General features: G+C 46.6%; 1 protein-coding gene across 8 annotated transcripts in view; it reads right to left on the minus strand.

Annotated features, from left to right (window-relative positions):
- Window positions 1-17,761, minus strand: part of Wdcp (WD repeat and coiled coil containing) — a 19,337-nt gene continuing 1,576 nt past the window's right edge. For 3 of the 8 annotated variants that reach the window (XM_052745970.1, XM_052745971.1, XM_052745967.1), the window contains exons 2-4: window positions 7,583-9,386; window positions 2,966-3,080; window positions 1-744 (exon numbers count right to left, since the gene is read on the minus strand). In XM_052745970.1, the coding sequence (XP_052601930.1) occupies window positions 590-744; window positions 2,966-3,080; window positions 7,583-9,367 (2,055 nt within the window). In that variant the 5' untranslated portion in view covers window positions 9,368-9,386 and the 3' untranslated portion in view covers window positions 1-589. The other 5 variants (XM_052745969.1, XM_052745972.1, XM_052745973.1 and 2 more) reach the window with 5 other exon arrangements.

A 17,761-nucleotide genomic window follows, 5' to 3' on the forward strand; every position in this document is an offset into this window, starting at 1 on the left:
TCAAATCTTGAAATTTTATTTAAAATTTGCCCAGAGCACTTTTGAGCAGTATCTGGACTTCCATCAGCTGGAACTGTTTACGGAATCAAAAGGGTTGGTCTTAAATCCTGGGCGGGAGGCCATCCTCTGAACTCCCGCCCGACCCAGGCAGTCCTGAGGGTGAAGTAGGGTCTCCAGCTTCCTTTGGTACTGGTTTTCTACTGCCTGGGGAATGGATTAAAGGCTGTGTGGAGCACAGGCTCCACAGCAGTCTCCTCCTCACCTAAAGCAGGACAAAGGTTGGTAACTATGCCAGCGCATCCTGTGACGCACTCTAAGGCGGTGTTCACGCAGCTGCCAGCTGGGCAAGCAGTCTTAGAGAAGTTGCAAAATACAATCCATATGGCAGCGGAGTGTTGTTCTGTTCTTGGAATTCTATCCTCCAAGTGGCACAGTCATGAATACATAAGCAACCATTTGCCCTGCTGCCCAGCAGCACAGAGCCCAAGGGGAAGCTGGTGGAGCACGCACTCTGCAAAACAGCCATCGGGTCCTGCTGTGCAAACAGCCAGCTGGATCTACACTCTGGGTGGCAAGGTCTCCAAAGGCTTCAGGTGTGCGAGTGACATCCTGATAGTGAGAAAGAGTCCCTAGCCACCTCTGGCTTAGACAGACTGCCATCTCTCACCACGACCGTCTGGGAGGCTGTGAAAGTTAATGGGATGAAACCTTGGCTGTCCGCGGAGAGGAGGATCCAGTGGGAATCTACAAAGTAAACAAACACACAGCAACTCAGGCGATTGTGCAGTTCCAGAAGGATGAACACCTAACTGCAAACATGTCTGGCTCCCATTAAGCCTGGCTCTACAGCTGTGGCTGCACCACAGTAGCCCAAGGCTGGCCTCGCTCACACCAGTGCTGCCGTCACAGATGGACACCGCCACACCGGGGCTAACTTTTTAAAGTGAAATACAGAGGTTGATGTCAAACCTCATCATAAGCCTCATCATCTGACACTTTTCAGAAAACATGGAGATGGAAGAATGGAGTTGTACTTAGGGTCAGGTCACGTGGTAGCTCAGAAAGTCACCTCAGGTGGGTCACTCAAAGCTAAGAACATAGTTTTCCTCAGGACTGACATTTATACTCTATTAATTTTATTTTACGTACACTGGTGTTTTGCCTGCATGTATGTCTATATGAGGGCATCGGATCCTCTGGAACAGACAGTTACAGGAGTTACAGACAGTGGTGAGCTGCCATGTAGGTGCTGGGAATTGAACCTGGGTCCTCTGGAAGAGCAGTCAGTACTCTTAACCACTGAGCCATTTCCCCAGCCCCAGGACTGACATTTATCATATGGTGCTGTGTGATCTACCCTACTGAGGGATTTTTTATTCTATACATTAGTACCAACTGTAGCTACCCAAGGAGGGTGACCAGAATAGTCACCTAGAAAATCCTGGGCTTGGCTCTGGGGCCACAAGTGTAACACATATTTGGACCACCTCTGGTTCTGAAGTCTCAGAGAACGTGTGAAAAATGCACACTCCCAAAAGTAACAGACAAAAATGTAGGAAGGGTTTTCTTAGTGTTATTTACAATGGTGAAAACTGAAAATGGCCTAAATGTGTATTTCAAAAAATACCTATTTTATTTTACAGGGGTGAGTGATTTGCCTGTATGCATGTACGTGTGTAGTGCACAGTGAGCATTCACTGCCTGTCCAGGACAGACGGGATCCAACGGCCCTTCTTGTCTCCTAGGCCACAGTGTCCCCATGATGCACAGACATAGATGCAGGCAAAACACTCGTACAAGTGGGACCTGAGAGCTGGCTCAGCAGTTAAGAACACTAGCTGTACTTCCAGAAGACCTGGGTTCAATTCCCAGCACCTTCATGAGGTCTAACAACTAACTGTCTGAAACACCAGTCACAGGAAATTCAATGCCCTCTTCTGGCCTACATGGGTACTGCATGCATCCCATTCACAGATAAACATGCAGGCAAACGCAAAAAACAAAACTAAAAATTTTAAAGTAAACTAAAAACTCATAAACAAGAAACTATGAGGAAGTAAAAGCGGTATGCCTCAGAAGTAATATTAACCTATCTGTTAAAAATGACCATTGCGCCGGGCGGTGGTGGCGCATGCCTTTAATCCCAGCACTTGGGAGGCAGAGGCAGGCGGATCTTTGTGAGTTCGAGGCCAGCCTGGTCTAGAGAGCGAGATCCAGGAAAGGCGCAAAGCTGCACAGAGAAACCCTGTCTCGAAAAACCTAAAAAAAAAAAAAAAAAAATGACCATTGCAAAGCCATGTTATAAATGTATCTGTCAAGACAGAAAAATGTTATGATGCTAAAAGGAAAAACAAAATGTCTTTATGTTCAATGCGGTGGTTGCTGTTAAAAAAAAAAAAGTGAGCTGGGCGGTGGTGGTGGTGGTGCACATCTTTAGTCTCAGCACTCGGGAGGTAGAGGCAGGTGGATCTCTGTGAGTTCAAGGCCAGCCTGGGCTACAGAATGAGATTCAGGAAAGGCGCCAAAGCTACACAGAGAAACCCTGTCATGAAAAAACCAAAAAACCCCGAGGCCTAATAAAGCAACCATGTCCCACAAGTGACGACTAAGGCTGTATCAGGCAGGGCTCGAGTGCAGGTGTGTCCTCCACATGAGAAGGCCAGCTCCTCCAAGCAGCACCGCAGGGCACTGGATTGCAACAGGCACACTGTTACCTGTCGCCTTGTAGCTCGTTTCTACCTTTTTAATGTCATTTCCACCTTTTTCCCAGGTGGGTACAAGTTCCCCCAGGAAAGCGCTCGTTTTCAATGGCTGCAGTTTCTCTAATCGGCCTGGGTATACAGTGGGCAGTGTATCATATTCATTAACTGTTTGGTGAGTCACTGAACGGTTGGACAGTATCGCTTCCATTCCTGAAGCTGAGAAACAGACGGGAGAGGGCAAGGAGGCTCTGGTTCTAACCTACCGTGCAGCATTTCCACGAGATAGAGGCCAAACATCTGCTGGACTGTGCTGAGCCGCAGCCTGCCGTCGCAGAGAAGCACGGCCCTTTTTTCAGCAGGACCCACAGAAGAGGGTTTCTTCAAGTGAAAGCGAAAACCGTTAATCGACAGGAAAAGTGGTGCAATGACATTTCTGGAGGACGACGTAGAGGGGCCAGGAGTGATGGAGCACACCTTGGATCCAGCACTCGGGGTTGAGGGGAGAGGCAGGCAAAGCTCTGTGAGTTTAAGGCAGTCTGGTCTTCAAAGAGAGTTGAGGACAGCGAGGGTTACCCAGTGAGACCCTGTCTCAAAACACAAACCTTTTCCTAACTCATGAAAGAGTGAAGTCATTTTAAATGATTTAAAACATACCTAGAGAAAAATATCTTTAAATTGTTATGGTTCTACATTATGAGCCTAAAGCATAATCATAAACATAGAATAAAAATATTACTTCTAGGGGCAGGTGTGCTGGTTAGCTTTATGTCAACTTGGCACAAGGTATAGTCATCAGAGAGAAGGAACCTCAATTGAGAAAATGCCTCCATAAGATCGGGCTGTGCAGAAAGCCTTTAAGGCATTTTCTTAATTAGTGATTGATGGGGAGGGCCCAGCCCATGGTGGGTGGTGCCATCTCTGGGCTGGTGGTCCTGGGTTCTATAAGAAAGCAGGCTGAGCAAGCCATGAGGAGCAAGGCAGTATGAAGCACCCTCCCTGGCCTCTGCATCAGCTCCTGCCTCCAGGTTCCTGCCCTGTGAGAGTTCCTGTCCTGACTGCTTCTGATGATGAACTGTTACACGGAACTGTGAGTGAAAGAAACCCTTTCCTCCCCAGTTTGCTTTGGTCATGGTGTTTCATCACAGCAAGAGCTTCATTACTAAATAAAATACTAGGCCAGGAAGATGGCTCCGTGGGAAAAAGCACTTGCCAGTTAGGTTATGATACCCAGGTTTGATTCCTAGAACTAAAGATGGACAGAGAGAACCGACCTCTTATAGACTGAGTCTCACTATATAGTTCTGGCTAGCCTGGAACTTGCTCTGTAGGCTCACAAAGGTCCACCTGCCTCTGCCTCCTCAGTGCTCGGACCATAGTGGCTTCTGATTCTTGAAAACTGTGCTCCGATTTCTACATGCATGCCATGGAACATGCATGCCCACCTCACACATACACATCATATACAAACACAAAGTATAATAGATAAAAGTTACTATCTACACATTACTCCTGATTATTAAGTGAAATAGTGTCTTCATAAGAAATGGCGAACGGGGCCGGGCGGTGGTGGCGCACGCCTTTAATCCCAGCACTCGGGAGGCAGAGTCAGGCGGATCTCTGTGAGTTCGAGGCCAGCCTGGTCTCCAAAACGAGTTCCAGGAAAGGCGCAAAGCTACAGAGAAACCCTGTCTCGAAAAACCAAAAAAAAAAAAAAAAGAAATGGCGAACGGTGTTACTAAGGAACTGGACAGCTGGTTTGGGGACTAAGTCAGACTCAGACAACTATTATACTTTCTCTCGTATATGGAATCTGGAGGAGGGAGACAGAAGGGGGCTGTCACAGGGAAGATAATGGGGTCAGGGGATGGAGGGAAGAGGGGTGAATTCAATGAAGGCTTAAAGTAAGTCATAATGAAACACATTATTTTGTACAATTAATATATGCTAATAGAAGTGTTTTAAAGCAGTCACGTGTCTAACATACTCTGCTGTTAAAATTATCAGCACTCTGAGTCTCAAACTCACACTGGGATGACCTTGACCATACAGAATTTCACTACACAGGTTGATTATCTCTTATCTGAAATGTCTGAGAACAGAAGTCCTTTCAATTTGGGAATATTCATGTGTAATGAGACACCTAAACATGAAATCATTTATATTTCATATGCACCTTAATAAAAAGTAGGAATTTTTGTTTGTTTGAGATAGGGTCTAATTCGGCTCATGCTCCTGGCCCCAAACTTCTGGGCTCAAGTGACCCCTGTGCCACAACATTCCCAGCAGATGGTTCCATAACATGCAGGAGAAATGTACCCCACTTTTTGTTTGTTTGTTTGTTTGTTTTTTGTTTTTCGAGACAGGGTTTCTCTGTGTAGCTTTGCGCCTTTCCTGGAACTCACTTGGTAGCCCAGGCTGGCCTCGAACTCACAGAGATCCGCCTGGCTCTGCCTCCCGAGTGCTGGGATTAAAGATGTGAGCCACTACCGCCCAGCGTACCCCACTTTCTAAACATAGTATTTCCACTTCCTTTGTGATGCAGAATCATCATGTACCCAGGTTGGCTTGGATTCCCCGGTGCCTCCACCTCCAGAGCCTTGGGATTACAGACATGCACAGCCAAACACAGCTCTGCAGGTAATTTAAACAAAACTGTTATTTTATTTGTAATCTCTGTTTGTGAGGGAGGGTCTCCTGTAGCCCAGCCTGTCATCAGGCCAGGAGGTAGCCGAGGTTAACACCAAACTCTCCATCTTCCTACTTCCCCCTCCCAAGTGCTGGGATTACAGCCAGGGGCCATGAGGCCTGCTGTGGACCTGGATTTGGGCTATGACCAATCACAAGAAGTCAGGTGTGGACTTTAACACCTGAATGGCACTTCAGACTTCAGATATTTAGATTGGGGATACTCAATCTGTTTAGTTTTTCTGTTTGTTTAGTCATTTTTAATTTTCTTTTTTTTTTTTAGATTTTTTTTTGTATGTGTGTTCTGTTGCACATATGTCTGTACACCACATGTACACCGTACCAGAAGAGGTCAGAAAAGGGCATTATCCCCTGGCACTGGGGTTACAGGTGGTAGGAACCAAACTCTCGTTCTCTAGAAGAGCTGTGCATGTTTTTTCTTTTTTTTGTTTTTAAGGTAGGGGTGGGTGTGTGTGTGTGTTTGTGTGTGTGTTTAGACAGGGTCTCATTATGTAGCCCTGGCTATCCTGGAACTCACTATGTTAACCAGGCTGGCCTCTAACTCACAGAGATCCTCCTGCCTCTCTGCCTCCCAACTGCTGGAACTAAAGGTGTACGCCACCATGTCCAGCCGAGTCCATGCTCTTAACCACTACCTCTCCAGCTTCTAACAACTTTTTCAGTACACACACTAAGTAAGTAAATACCAAAAAAAAAAAAAAAAAAAAACCCCAATGACATTAACTGGGCAACTCTCCTCAAAAGGTAGAGTGCTGCCTTAGCACACACAAGGCCCCGAGTTGGTTCCCCAGCACAGCATAAAACCAGGTGTGGGGTGCACACCTGTGATCCAGCCCTTCTGAGAAGGCAGAAGATAAGAAATTCAAGGTCATGGTCTGTGAAGACGGCTGAGTCAGTAAATTATCTGCCGCAAAAGCACAAGAACCTGAACTTGAATACCCAGCACACATGTAAAAAAAAAAAAAAAAAAAAGCAGGGTACATGCTGGCTGGGTGGATACAGACGACTCTCAGAACTCAATGGCCAAATCCATGAGACTTGGGTTCAGGGAGAAACCTGGTCTCAAAACATACGGTGGAAAGCAATCTAGGAAGACACGTGATGTCAGCTTCCTGCCTCCCAACACACACGTGTATACCCTCCACCTGCACACAACTCATATCAACACATACATACACCACACACAAGAAGTTCAAGGTCATCCCTGAGAGGCTAGCCTAAGCTACATGGGATCTGATTTTAAAAACAACAAAAAATGGTAGAAACACGCTCTTCAAATTTGCACTTCACTTCTGGGAACTAATACAACAAAAATAAAGGTACTAAACCAAATGAGTAAATACACTAGTTTGGCATTATTTGAGGTACACGCATACTCAGCTTGAGGTATAGAGCACCCCATGACTTCACTCTGTAAGACCATGACAAAGCACTCCACCATACTGTATGTATATACGTACACAAGGATCTGTGTGATTTTATATGTGTAGAGGCAAGCGGGAGAGGCTCACATCGGGCTGCTGGTTAAAGGAAGTGATGGACAGGGTGGAGCAGAGCCAGACACGATGTGAAAAGAAGTGTCCTCGATAAAAAACATGGAGATGGGCCAGGCAGTGGTGGCATGAGCCTTTAATCCCAGCACTGGGGAGGCAGAGGCAGAGAGATCTCTGAGTTCGAGGCCAGCCTGGTCTACAGAGTGAGTTCCAGGACAGCCAGGGCTGCCCAGAGAAACCTTTTCTCAAAAATACAAACACCAACCACAAAATACAAACAAAAAACCATGGCGATGTACTTGCATGGGCATGTGTAGGGATGCACTCAAAGCATTTTAAATGATCACACACACACACACACACACATTGAAAAGGTTTTCACAATGGAATGACACAATTAAACCTATTTTTTTTTCCTAAATATAAATCGCCAGAGTGCACTCTTTCATTTTCACAGCAAGGATGTGATAAAATCACGCTAAACCCTGGTGTGTGCACTTTGGGTGGGTTAACATCCGACTAAGTGTACAAAGGCAGGCGAGCTTGCCTGTAACCCAGCATGTGCAGGTCACCGAGCTTTACTCAGGGCCTGGCCCTGCCCCTCCTACCTTACCACTGTTTCTGGACCCACTGGACTCAAGAGCTTCCTGCATAGTGGAAGCTCCTCAAGGGAGACGTTACCTGGTAAATGAGGTGAACGAAGGGAGGATCCTGAGAGAGGGGATAGACTGGAGAGAACCGCTTCTCCTTCTGCAGAGAGTCCATGAGTTCAAAAAGACTCTGCTGCATTCCGACCAGGTGCCGAGACAAAACGTCCAGCTCCCTGGAGAGCGGGCCAGCTTCCTTCTCTTTCCCCAAGTTCTCTCTTGGAGGTAAATTCGGTTCTGGGGTGCTGGTGTGGTCTGGTGTCCAGCTGGGTCTAGGCAAGGCTGGCCAAAGCCAGGAGGGCCTGAGAAGGGTTTCCTGTACAATGGAATCACTGGGTGGAGGGGGCGAGGGACTTTCAATCTCTTGAATAAGGGCTCTTCCAGACCTCCCACTCTGAGCACTGGTGTCTGCTGTTAGCAAGAGCCCTTGTCTCAACCCCAGGGAGAGGTTCTCAACCATCTTTTCTCTGTCTGCTTTATTCAACTGAGCATTGAAGGCAGAGTAAGCACCCTGACTTTCAGCAGGCGTTCCAGAAGACTCTCTTCCCAGGGTTACTTCTCTAACTACCAGGCAAACGGAATACTGATCAGATTCTGAACGAGGAAGGAAGACGGCTTCGGTGGGCTTTGGTTTCCCCACAGAAATTAACAATAATCTGTCTGTCAAGAAGCATAGGCCTTTCGGTCTTTCGTTACTCTCTAACTGAATTTGCTGGATGTTGGGCAGAGAAGACGGAGTGACGCAATAGATCAGAATGACGTTGCACGTGTTGGCGGCCACGGCCACTAGCTGGGCTTTCAAGTTAAATGCTATGAGGTCAGGAACCAGGATGCCCGGGATGGCAACCTTTTTTGTCATGGTAACCGCTTTCTTAAAAGTTACCAGGACCAAATGGGAAGAGTCCTGGCCAGTTCCTGTCAGGTAGTCCTTTTCTCTTACACAAATAAGAGGACCCTCCTCAGCTCCGGATCGGTTGAAATGTATGCGAGTCAGATCCAGAGGATCTGAAAAGGAAGAAACTGTCACTCCAGAACTCCCTTCCCCGGGGGGCATCTCACCCACAGGCAGAGCACGCACACCGGCATCTCTCCCACTGGGTGGAGCGTCAAAGGCTTCGGACGCATTTAAGCTACAAAGCTTGTGGAGTGGAAGCTCGGTGGCTATGGCCACCTGAGAGTCCACGGTGGCTGTGATGGCGCGGATGGGGCGGTTCACGTCAAACACCGGGCAGAAGGAGCAGCTGTGGAGGGACTTCTGAGCACTGTCCCATATGTACGAGTGAAGGCTGCTGTCTATCGCCACCACCAGCCTCTGGCCATCCAGGGTCCAACACGCACAGTAAATTCGGCCCCTGGTGTTGATGTCCACTTTTACTCTGGAACCGTCGCTGTGAACGTCAGGAAAAATGGAAGCATCCTGTGCCGTCAACACAGCCAGGACAGCATCTTTCGGGTGCCACACACAGCCCTGGGGAAGGAGAGGGAGGGACTCTCTGATTTCGGAGGTCTGAGACATCTGCCATTTGCTTGATCCCGAGGTGCTGGGACGCAGCTGCCACACAGTGACGTGTTTCTTATGCTGGACGGCGAGCAGAGTGGGTCCGTAAGCGGCGCTGAGCGGGGCCCAGGAAACCCCACAGACGTATTCAAATTTCCCGAAGACTTGGGAGTCCCCAAACCTGGCCTCTCCATTATGAAGCTGTAAATCCGTCAGGACCACCCGATTCCCGTCCGTCCAGGCGAGGCCGTGGGTTGGATGCACCGCCTGATTCAGCGAGTTCAGTCCGGTCCTAAGCAGTTTTCCGTTTCCCAACTCCATCCTTTCGGACAAAGGCTATCTGAAACCATTAAGAAGGAAAGTTACACAAGGGCATAGTGGTGCACGCCTTCAGTGCCAGCACTTAGGAGGCTGAGGCAGGAGGATCTCGGCGAGTTTAAGACCAACCTGGTTCCCACAGTGAGTTCCAGGCCAGCTAGTTCTGCAGAGCGGGGTCCGGTCACAAAAGAGAGGGGAGGGGGGAAGGAAAGTTACACCCCAAAAGAATAATCAAGCAAATGCACAAGTTAGATTTTACAATAGGCTGGGACCCTTCACAGGTTAATGCTGTTGGGACACAGAAGAGCAACTTCCACATTAAGAGACTACTATGCCAAAGTAAGCATAATGAGCAAGGACAGGAAATAAAACTTCCTATCAAGAAAGGAGTGTTTTGGGGGAGGGGGAAAAAGGAATATTTTTTAGAACTGGAGAAATTTGAATATGGAATGGATATAGGATATTGAGCTGGAGACGTAGCTCAACGACAGAGCACAGAGTTAGCATGTGTGAAAAGCTATAGCTTAAAACCCTGGTATGGCACAAAAAATAGTTAATATGTAGAAATGTTAAAAATATAGCAAAATAGTCGGGTGGCGGTGGCGGCGGCGGCGGCGGCGGCGGCGGCGGCGGCGGCGGCGCACGCCTTTAATCCCAGCACTCAGGAGGCAGAGGCAGGAGGATCTCTGTGAGTTGGAGGCCAGCCTGGTCTACAGAGCGAGATCCAGGAAAGGGGCAAAGCTACACAGAGAAACCCTGTTTCGAGGAAAAAAAAAAAAAAAAAAAAAGTACAGCAAAATTGCCCAGTATGGTGGTGCATACCTTTAATCCCAGGTCTACACTGTTATAGGCCCGCCTGTAACACAGTGAGACCCTGGTTCAAAACACACATACACACACACATCCATTGAATTTAGAGTTAGAATTTATCCTGGTATTTATAGTTTTTCTTTCTTCCCCTTCATTTCTCTATTTTCAATTTTTTGAATATATTTATCTTCTGTGTATGAGCATTTGCATGCATGTATGTAGATGCACTACTGTGTGCGTGCCTAGTGCCTGAGGGAGGCCAAGCGGTATCAGATCCCTTGCAACCGGAGCTACAGATAGTTATAAACCATGTGGATGATGGAACCAAACCCGGGTCCTCTGTAAGAGCAACAACTGCTGTAAACCACCAAACATTCTCTTCAGAACCCTTTTTAATTTTTTTGGGGGGAGGAGGGATTTGAGAAAGGGTCTCGCTGTGTAGCCTTGGCTGTCCTAGAACTTGCTTTGTAGATCAGGCTGGCCTTAAACTAACAGAGAGCGGTCTGCCTCTGCCTCCCGAGTGTGACCACCATCCGTCTCTTTCAATTCTTTAAACGCCTCTATTGATCTCAGTTTATGCATGTGCACATGCGCTCAAGTGCACAGAGGTCACAGGACAACTCGGTGAGGCCACTCTTTCCTTCCACTATGTGGGTTCCGAGGATCGAACTCAGATCTTCAGGCTTGGGAGCAAGCACCTTACCCACTGAGCCATCTTGCCAGTCCCTATCTTTCACTTGACTGCTTTTGAGACAGTCTCACTCTGTAGCCCACACCAACCTGGAGCTCACCGCGGAGCCCACGCTGGCTGGCCTCAAACTCTTGGGGATCCTGCTACCTCAGCCTTCCAAGGCTGGGGCTACAGGTGTGAGCACCGTATCTAGTTATTGAGGGAACTTACAAGTTAGAAAAAATTTTCATTAAGAATTAAAAGTCAAGGAAAGTCTATTATCTAATTCCCATTCACCCCTTCAGGTCAAATCAATGATATTCACACTTCTGGTTTTATCAGCACTTACTTCCTCTATTTTTTAAAAATGGCTTTTGCCTCATTGCTGAAATGATACTCAAAAATCACTGTTTGATTTCTCTATGACACCCACACAGCACTAATCTTCAGGGCACTTCTACCTTCTCGGTTTGCCCTTTGCAGTAATTCTTTACAATAATGTAGAGCATCAACTTTCACACTCTGAGTATTATCTGCTCACACCCAGGTACTTACTAAAGAAGTACATTACATAAAGAGTCTCAGTTCTTAGCCGGATGGTGGTGGCGCATGCCTTTAATCCCAGCACTTGGCAGATAGAGGCAAGTGGGTGTCTGAGTTCAAGGCCACCCTGGTCTACAAAATGAGTTCCAGGACAGCCAGAGCTACACAGAGAAACCCTGTCTTAGGAAGAAAAAAAAAAAAAGAGTTTCAGTTCTGCCACGTGTGGTGGCACACTCCTTTAATCAAACATGCAGAAGGCTGAGGTTCGAGGCCAGCCTGGTCTACAGCTACAGAGCAAATTCCAGGACACTCAGGGATGAAAGGAATTAGCAGAGATGAGATGGATGGCAGTGGTGGGTGTACAACACTATGGGTGTACTTAATACCAATGCATACTTAAAACGGTTAGGATAACAGATCTGTGTATTTTACCACACGCACAAACTGGATTCAAAGCAGGAGCAGAGGGAACAGAAAGAAGGCTCAGTGGTTAAGGGCAGTTGCTGCTCTTCTGGAGGACTCAGGTTCAATTCCCAGCACCCACCTTACAGCTCACAACCATCTGTAGCTCCAGCCCCAGGGGATCCAATGCCCTCTTCTTGTCTCTTTGGGCACTTGCATTCAAACTGTGCCCGTGTGTGTACACTCCCGCCCCTCCCCACCCTCTCCCCCAACAAATAAATCTTGCAAAATAATAATAATAATAACCAGCCTCTTAAAACAAGCAGAAATCAAGTGAGACTGGGTAGGAAAAAAGAAAAAAAAGGGAGTCATCTACTAGCCCCCCCCCCCCCCCCCGTTTGCTTGTATTTATTTATGTGTGTGTCCTGGGGATTGAACTCAGGAACTCAGGGTTGGCAGTAGGTGCCTTTACCCACTGATCCATGTCATCAGCCCTAGTATTTTGTTTGTTTTGAGACAAGATCTTGCCTACTGTGTAAACCTAGCTAGCCTGAAACTCACTATGTTGCCAAGGCTGGCTGTGAACTCTCTGAAATCATCCTGCATCAGCTTCCCAAATGCTGAGGTTACAGGTGCTGATCATCACACCCAGAAAGAATTTTTCTAAGGCTTTCAAACTCACATCTCATCAAGTTAGAATGAAGAGAAAGCAAAAATAATCCTTCAATTCCTATTAGTCACCAAAACAGTGGTGTCCTTTTTCTAAATTGTTGCTGCCTTTTGAGACACCGATGTCCAGATCAGCAACTGCAACTCCCAGGCTACAAGCGGCAGTGAGGCCACAAGGGCCATAGCCGGAGGGAATTTTGTTCCCTCAGGCTCCGACTCTTTCAAAGCTACGAAGGGAACTTAACTAAACCTCTGTCCCTCTAAAGAACTCAAGATTCAAAGGTTAAGGGGGAATTCTGCTCTTCAGAGAGGCTGAATAACAAATAACTCACCTCCTCTGCTGGCTCACGTCCTCCAAAAAGCTTCTCCTCTCCCCCACTTAAAAGCCCTTCTCCACCTGGCTCCTCCCTACCACTTCCTGTCAGCTGTTGCTGACGCAGCCACCTGACCCCAGGTGAATTTTATTTAATCAAACACATCTCTCCGCCAGGTGGTGGTGGTGGCGCACGCCTTTAGTCCCAGCACTTTTGAGGCAGAGCCAGGCGGATCTCTGTGAGTTCAAGGCCAGCCTGGTCTCCAAAGCGAGTTCCAGGAAAGGCGCAAAACTACACAGAAAAACCCTGTCTCAAAAAAACCAAAAAAACCAAAAAAAAAAAAAAAAAAAATACAAACACATCTTTCCATCATTAAACAAACATTCCAGAGCATAAACAAAGTAACACAGCTTCCCAGAGTTAAACAACTGTAACAAAAACAAAAGTAACACACCTTTAAAATAATGTTTTACAACAATACAGTTTTAGTTTTGTCTTTTCACATGGTACTGGGCATCAAACCCAGGGCCTTGTGCCTGCTACCGAATGCTCTACTACCCCAGCCCCATCACTAAGTAATACTAGAACTTTATGACCTTCAATTTTGACATAAAAATGTGAGTAGTCTATGAGATGTAAAATGCAGTAAAGTAGGCAGGTATACGTGGTGAATTCAAGATTCAAGGCTAGCCCGGGCCACACAGTGCGAACCTGTCTCAAACAAACAAAGAAAATCAGGGAAACACTGGGATAAAATACGTAAAAACTGACCCAGTTCTATGAACTCAACCCAGAGATGACCTGGACTGCGGGCTAATTAGGAGAGAGGAAAGGGTCAAGGTGGCTGGCATGTGCCACTGCATGATGCCGACTGGACATGATTCAATACAACTCTTTTTTTTTTTTTTTTTTTTTTTTTTTGGTTTTTCGAGACAGGGTTTCTCTGTGTAGCTTTGCGCCTTTCCTGGATCTCGCTCTGTAGACCAGGCTGGTCTCGAACTCACAGAGATCCACCTGGCTCTGCCTCCCGAGTGCTGGGATTAAAGGCGTGCACCACCACCGCCCGGCTTCAATACAACTCTTTACTACCTTGTGAAAGAGAGAAAAAAAAATTTTTTTTTTTTTTTTTGAGAGAAGGTCTTTCTACTATGTAGCTCTGGATGTCCTGGAACTTGCTTTGTAGCCCAGGCTGGCCTTGAACTCACAGAGATCCTCTTGCCTCTGCCTCCCGAGTGCTGGGATTAAAGGCGTGCGCCACCACGCTGGGTGGGAGAATCACTTTTATTTTAGATAATAAAGCTGAAAGCTCCAAAAAGTTAAAAAAATTTACAACAACATAAACTCCGGATGGGTTAAAGACCTAAATGAATCAAACAATGAACAGCAAGTCTACAACATATAAGACTATTTTACAATACTGCAGTAAGTCAACCACATATACAAATGTTCTCACCAGCAATATCTGCAAAAGGAAAAAGCCAGTGCAAGCATGGAGTTCAACGGTAGAGCGTTTGCCCGGGATGATCCGGGAGAGCAAACAAGCAAGCAAGTTAAGTTTTTAGCCAAGCATCGAGGGACAGGTCCATATTCTCAGTACCTTGGAGTGGGAGGCAGGAGGATCAGGAGTTCAGGGGCATCCTTAGCGACATAGCAAGTGCAGGGCCAGAGAAACCCTGTATCAAAAACCAAAAAAAAAAATAGCCGGGCGGTGGTGGCGCACGCCTTTAATCCCAGCACTCGGGAGGCAGAGCCAGGCGGATCTCTGTGAGTTCGAGGCCAGCCTGGGCTACCAAGTGAGTCCCAGGAAAGGCGCAAAGCTACACAGAGAAACCCTGTCTCGAAAAACCAAAAAAAAAAAAAAAAAAAAAAAAAAACCAAAAAAAAAAAAATAAAAAAATAAATAAGACTCAGGAAAATTTCAGGATGATATGTAAACTGTTCACAGTAGATACTGAGATAGGGTAGCATATGAGACAAAGTGGGACCCTTCAACTTCTTTATGTGGGGGGATTTTTTTTTTTTTTTTTTTTTTTTTTTTTTTGGTTTTTCGAGACAGGGTTTCTCTGTGTAGCTTTGAGCCTCTCCTGGAACTCACTTGGTAGCCCAGGCTGGCCTCGAACTCACAGAGAGCCGCCTGGCTCTGCCTCCCGAGTGCTGGGATTAAAGGCGTGCGCCACCACCGCCCGGTCAAATTACCTTCTTAGAGTAGTAAAATATTAATTTATAAAAAATATACTTATTTCATAAAGAATTTTAAGACTTAAAAAAAATCTTAGCTTTTAAATAGTCAAAGAATAGCAACAAACTTTTTGTTCACCACTGAAGGTGGAACCCAGGACCCTGTACGTTCGAGGCAATTGCTCTACCTGTGGACTATATCCCATGCCCACCAGCGGGCGGTTTCCCAAACACGGAGCAGTGAAGATGTATTGGGGTCGGGGGGTGTAGTGCACACCCCTTTCTTCAGCCACTCACTCTGGATGGGCTCCTGTCCCAGCCCCTTCTGTAAGGAGGTGCTCACGAAGCTCCTATTGCTATTCCAGTCTTCACCTCTAACAGATACTGTTCAATTTTATGATTGGTAAAGTGTCAAGGAACTTTCCAAGTTGTCTTCAGACTCTATCCAAAGAAATAGATTCCCTACCACACAACCCAGCCATCGGTGTTTAACTTATCTGTAAGCTTTATCCTCTTACAGTTTCATGCCTGTTCTTAGGATCTTGTACTAAGGAGGAATGTTCTGCTCTGCGTTTATACCTGATGTCAGGAGAAGTGACTCCACAGTAGCTTCCAAAACGGAGATGAGTCCCTTGTCATTACCAATGGTGAAAGCTGGAACCTCTGTCTGACTGGTCTACAACACGTGGCTCTCCTCTGGCAACTACTTATGCCCTTTTAAAAGAGTTTTATTGATAAATAACTCATGACACATTTTCCTGGGCAGAAAAATTCCTAATGGGCCAACTAAATAAAAAACAATTTAGATGACGTATTTTAAGTCACAGACTTGGGTCTAACATCATTGACAGTGCATGTGGACACAGTAACACAGGTCATGGAAAAGCAGGTATGGTAATAGAAGGCTTTTAGACTAGTATTAGTGCATCTTCCTTCAAGAAGAAAGTTGGCATAAAACTAACCATCACAAACATCTGCTCTATTTCCTTTTCCTGAACTAACACATGATCTCTTCATCATCTCTTCCTCTTCATCACGGCAAATGGAGAGACACCAACTTCACTCCAGTCTTTTCTTTCCGAAGAATTGGGGTGTTGTGTTGTGAGGGAGAATTATCATCATCATTATTATTATTATTTTAGTTTTGGGGGTTTTGTTTGTTTTTGGTTTTTTTTTTTTTTTTTTTTTTTTTTTGGTTTTTCGAGGCAGGGTTTCTCTGTGTAGCTTTGCACCTTTCCTGGAACTCGCTTTGGAGACCAGGATGGCCTCGAACTCACAGAGATCCGCCTGGCTCTGCCTCCCGAGTGCTGGGATTAAAGGCGTGCGCCACCACCGCCCGGCTGGTTTTTGGTTTTTTGAGACAGGGTTTCTCTGTGTAGTTTTGGTGCCTATCCTGGATCTTCGCTCTGTAAACCAGAACTCAGAGATCAGCCTGGCTCTGCCTCCCAAGTGCTGGGATTAAAGGTGGGCGCCACCACTGCCCAGCTGGTTTTGTTTTAAATCACTTTTCTCTTCTAGTCACAAACTTGATGACTGGACACACATCTTCAGCATAAAAAAACAAAACAAAACAAACATCCTTCTGGACTTGAGGATGTGGGTCATTGGTAGAGTTTCAGCCTCGAATGCTCAAAAATTTGGGTCCAATCCCGAGCGCCCTCCCCCAAAATTAAAAATAATAAAGTTCTTTCAAAAGGTATTAACAAGACATTAAGGGCTTGTATTATTTGCTACAAATATATCTGTGTAACTTGGATCTCCTTGTCCTAAAGGAGGCAGAGGCAGTTTGAGGCCAGCCTGGTTTATATAGTGGTTTCCAGGCCAGTCAGGGTTAGGTAGGGAGATCATGTCCCCAAAAGGGGGTGGGGGCATGAAAGAGTCTGAAGGCCACAATACTAAAGTGAACAAAGAGTCAGCAAGATGGCCCAGCAGGTAAAAGCGTTTGCCTCTAAAGCCTGATGACCTGAGTTCAAGCCCTGGACCCCACGGTGCGGCACGTCAGAACCAATTCACAAAAGTCGTCTTATGACTTCCAACTCTACCCCAAAGCACGTTGCACGTGCATGCACAAATGATGAGGCACACACACTGCCTAGAGTCTGAGGTCAGTCTGAACAATGAATTTCAGACTAGCACAGGTTGCAAAACGATATGGCTACCGTCTCAAAAAAAAAAAGCCCAAGCCAGACCAAAACAAAACAATAACAACAACAACAACAACAACAAAAACCCCCTCTGCCTCCCCAAAAGGATTAGAGAAGTGGGACAGAGACAACGTTCTGGCTACGCCTTAACTGATTAACCGGTTACAGAGCCTCCAGCAATTAACAAAAAGCTCAGCTACTGTGATTTGTGATAAAACTTCTTAGTTCGGTTTTCTGAGACACCTCAAAGTCCGTAGACTTTATTCTATTATAAATAAGGCTATATTCTCCACCCCACCCACCCCCCGAGACAGGGTTTCTCTGTGTAGTTTTGGCACCTTTCCTGGATCTCGCTCTGTAGACCAGGCTGGCCTCGAACTCACAGAGACCCGCCTGGCTCTGCCTCCCGAGTGCTGGGACTAAAGGCGTGCGCCACCGCCGCCCGGCAAGGCTATATTCTTTAGGTTATATTACCAGAAGTATCATTCGTGAGTCCCAAAGGATACACTCACTTGTTTTACCACACCAGACTGGTCCTCAACCTACTGTCCCGTACACACCGTCGCCTGGAACTCACCTCCTCCCCACGCCTGCATCCCTGGGCTATAGTGCCTCCCACCTCCCTGCCCAGCCCCAGCCTCCCTACACACGCCAGGCCTGGCCGCAA

Source organism: Peromyscus californicus, unplaced genomic scaffold, assembly GCF_007827085.1.
Source record: "Peromyscus californicus insignis strain IS unplaced genomic scaffold, ASM782708v3 Scaffold_1__1_contigs__length_55948999, whole genome shotgun sequence".
NCBI lineage: Eukaryota > Metazoa > Chordata > Mammalia > Rodentia > Cricetidae > Peromyscus > Peromyscus californicus.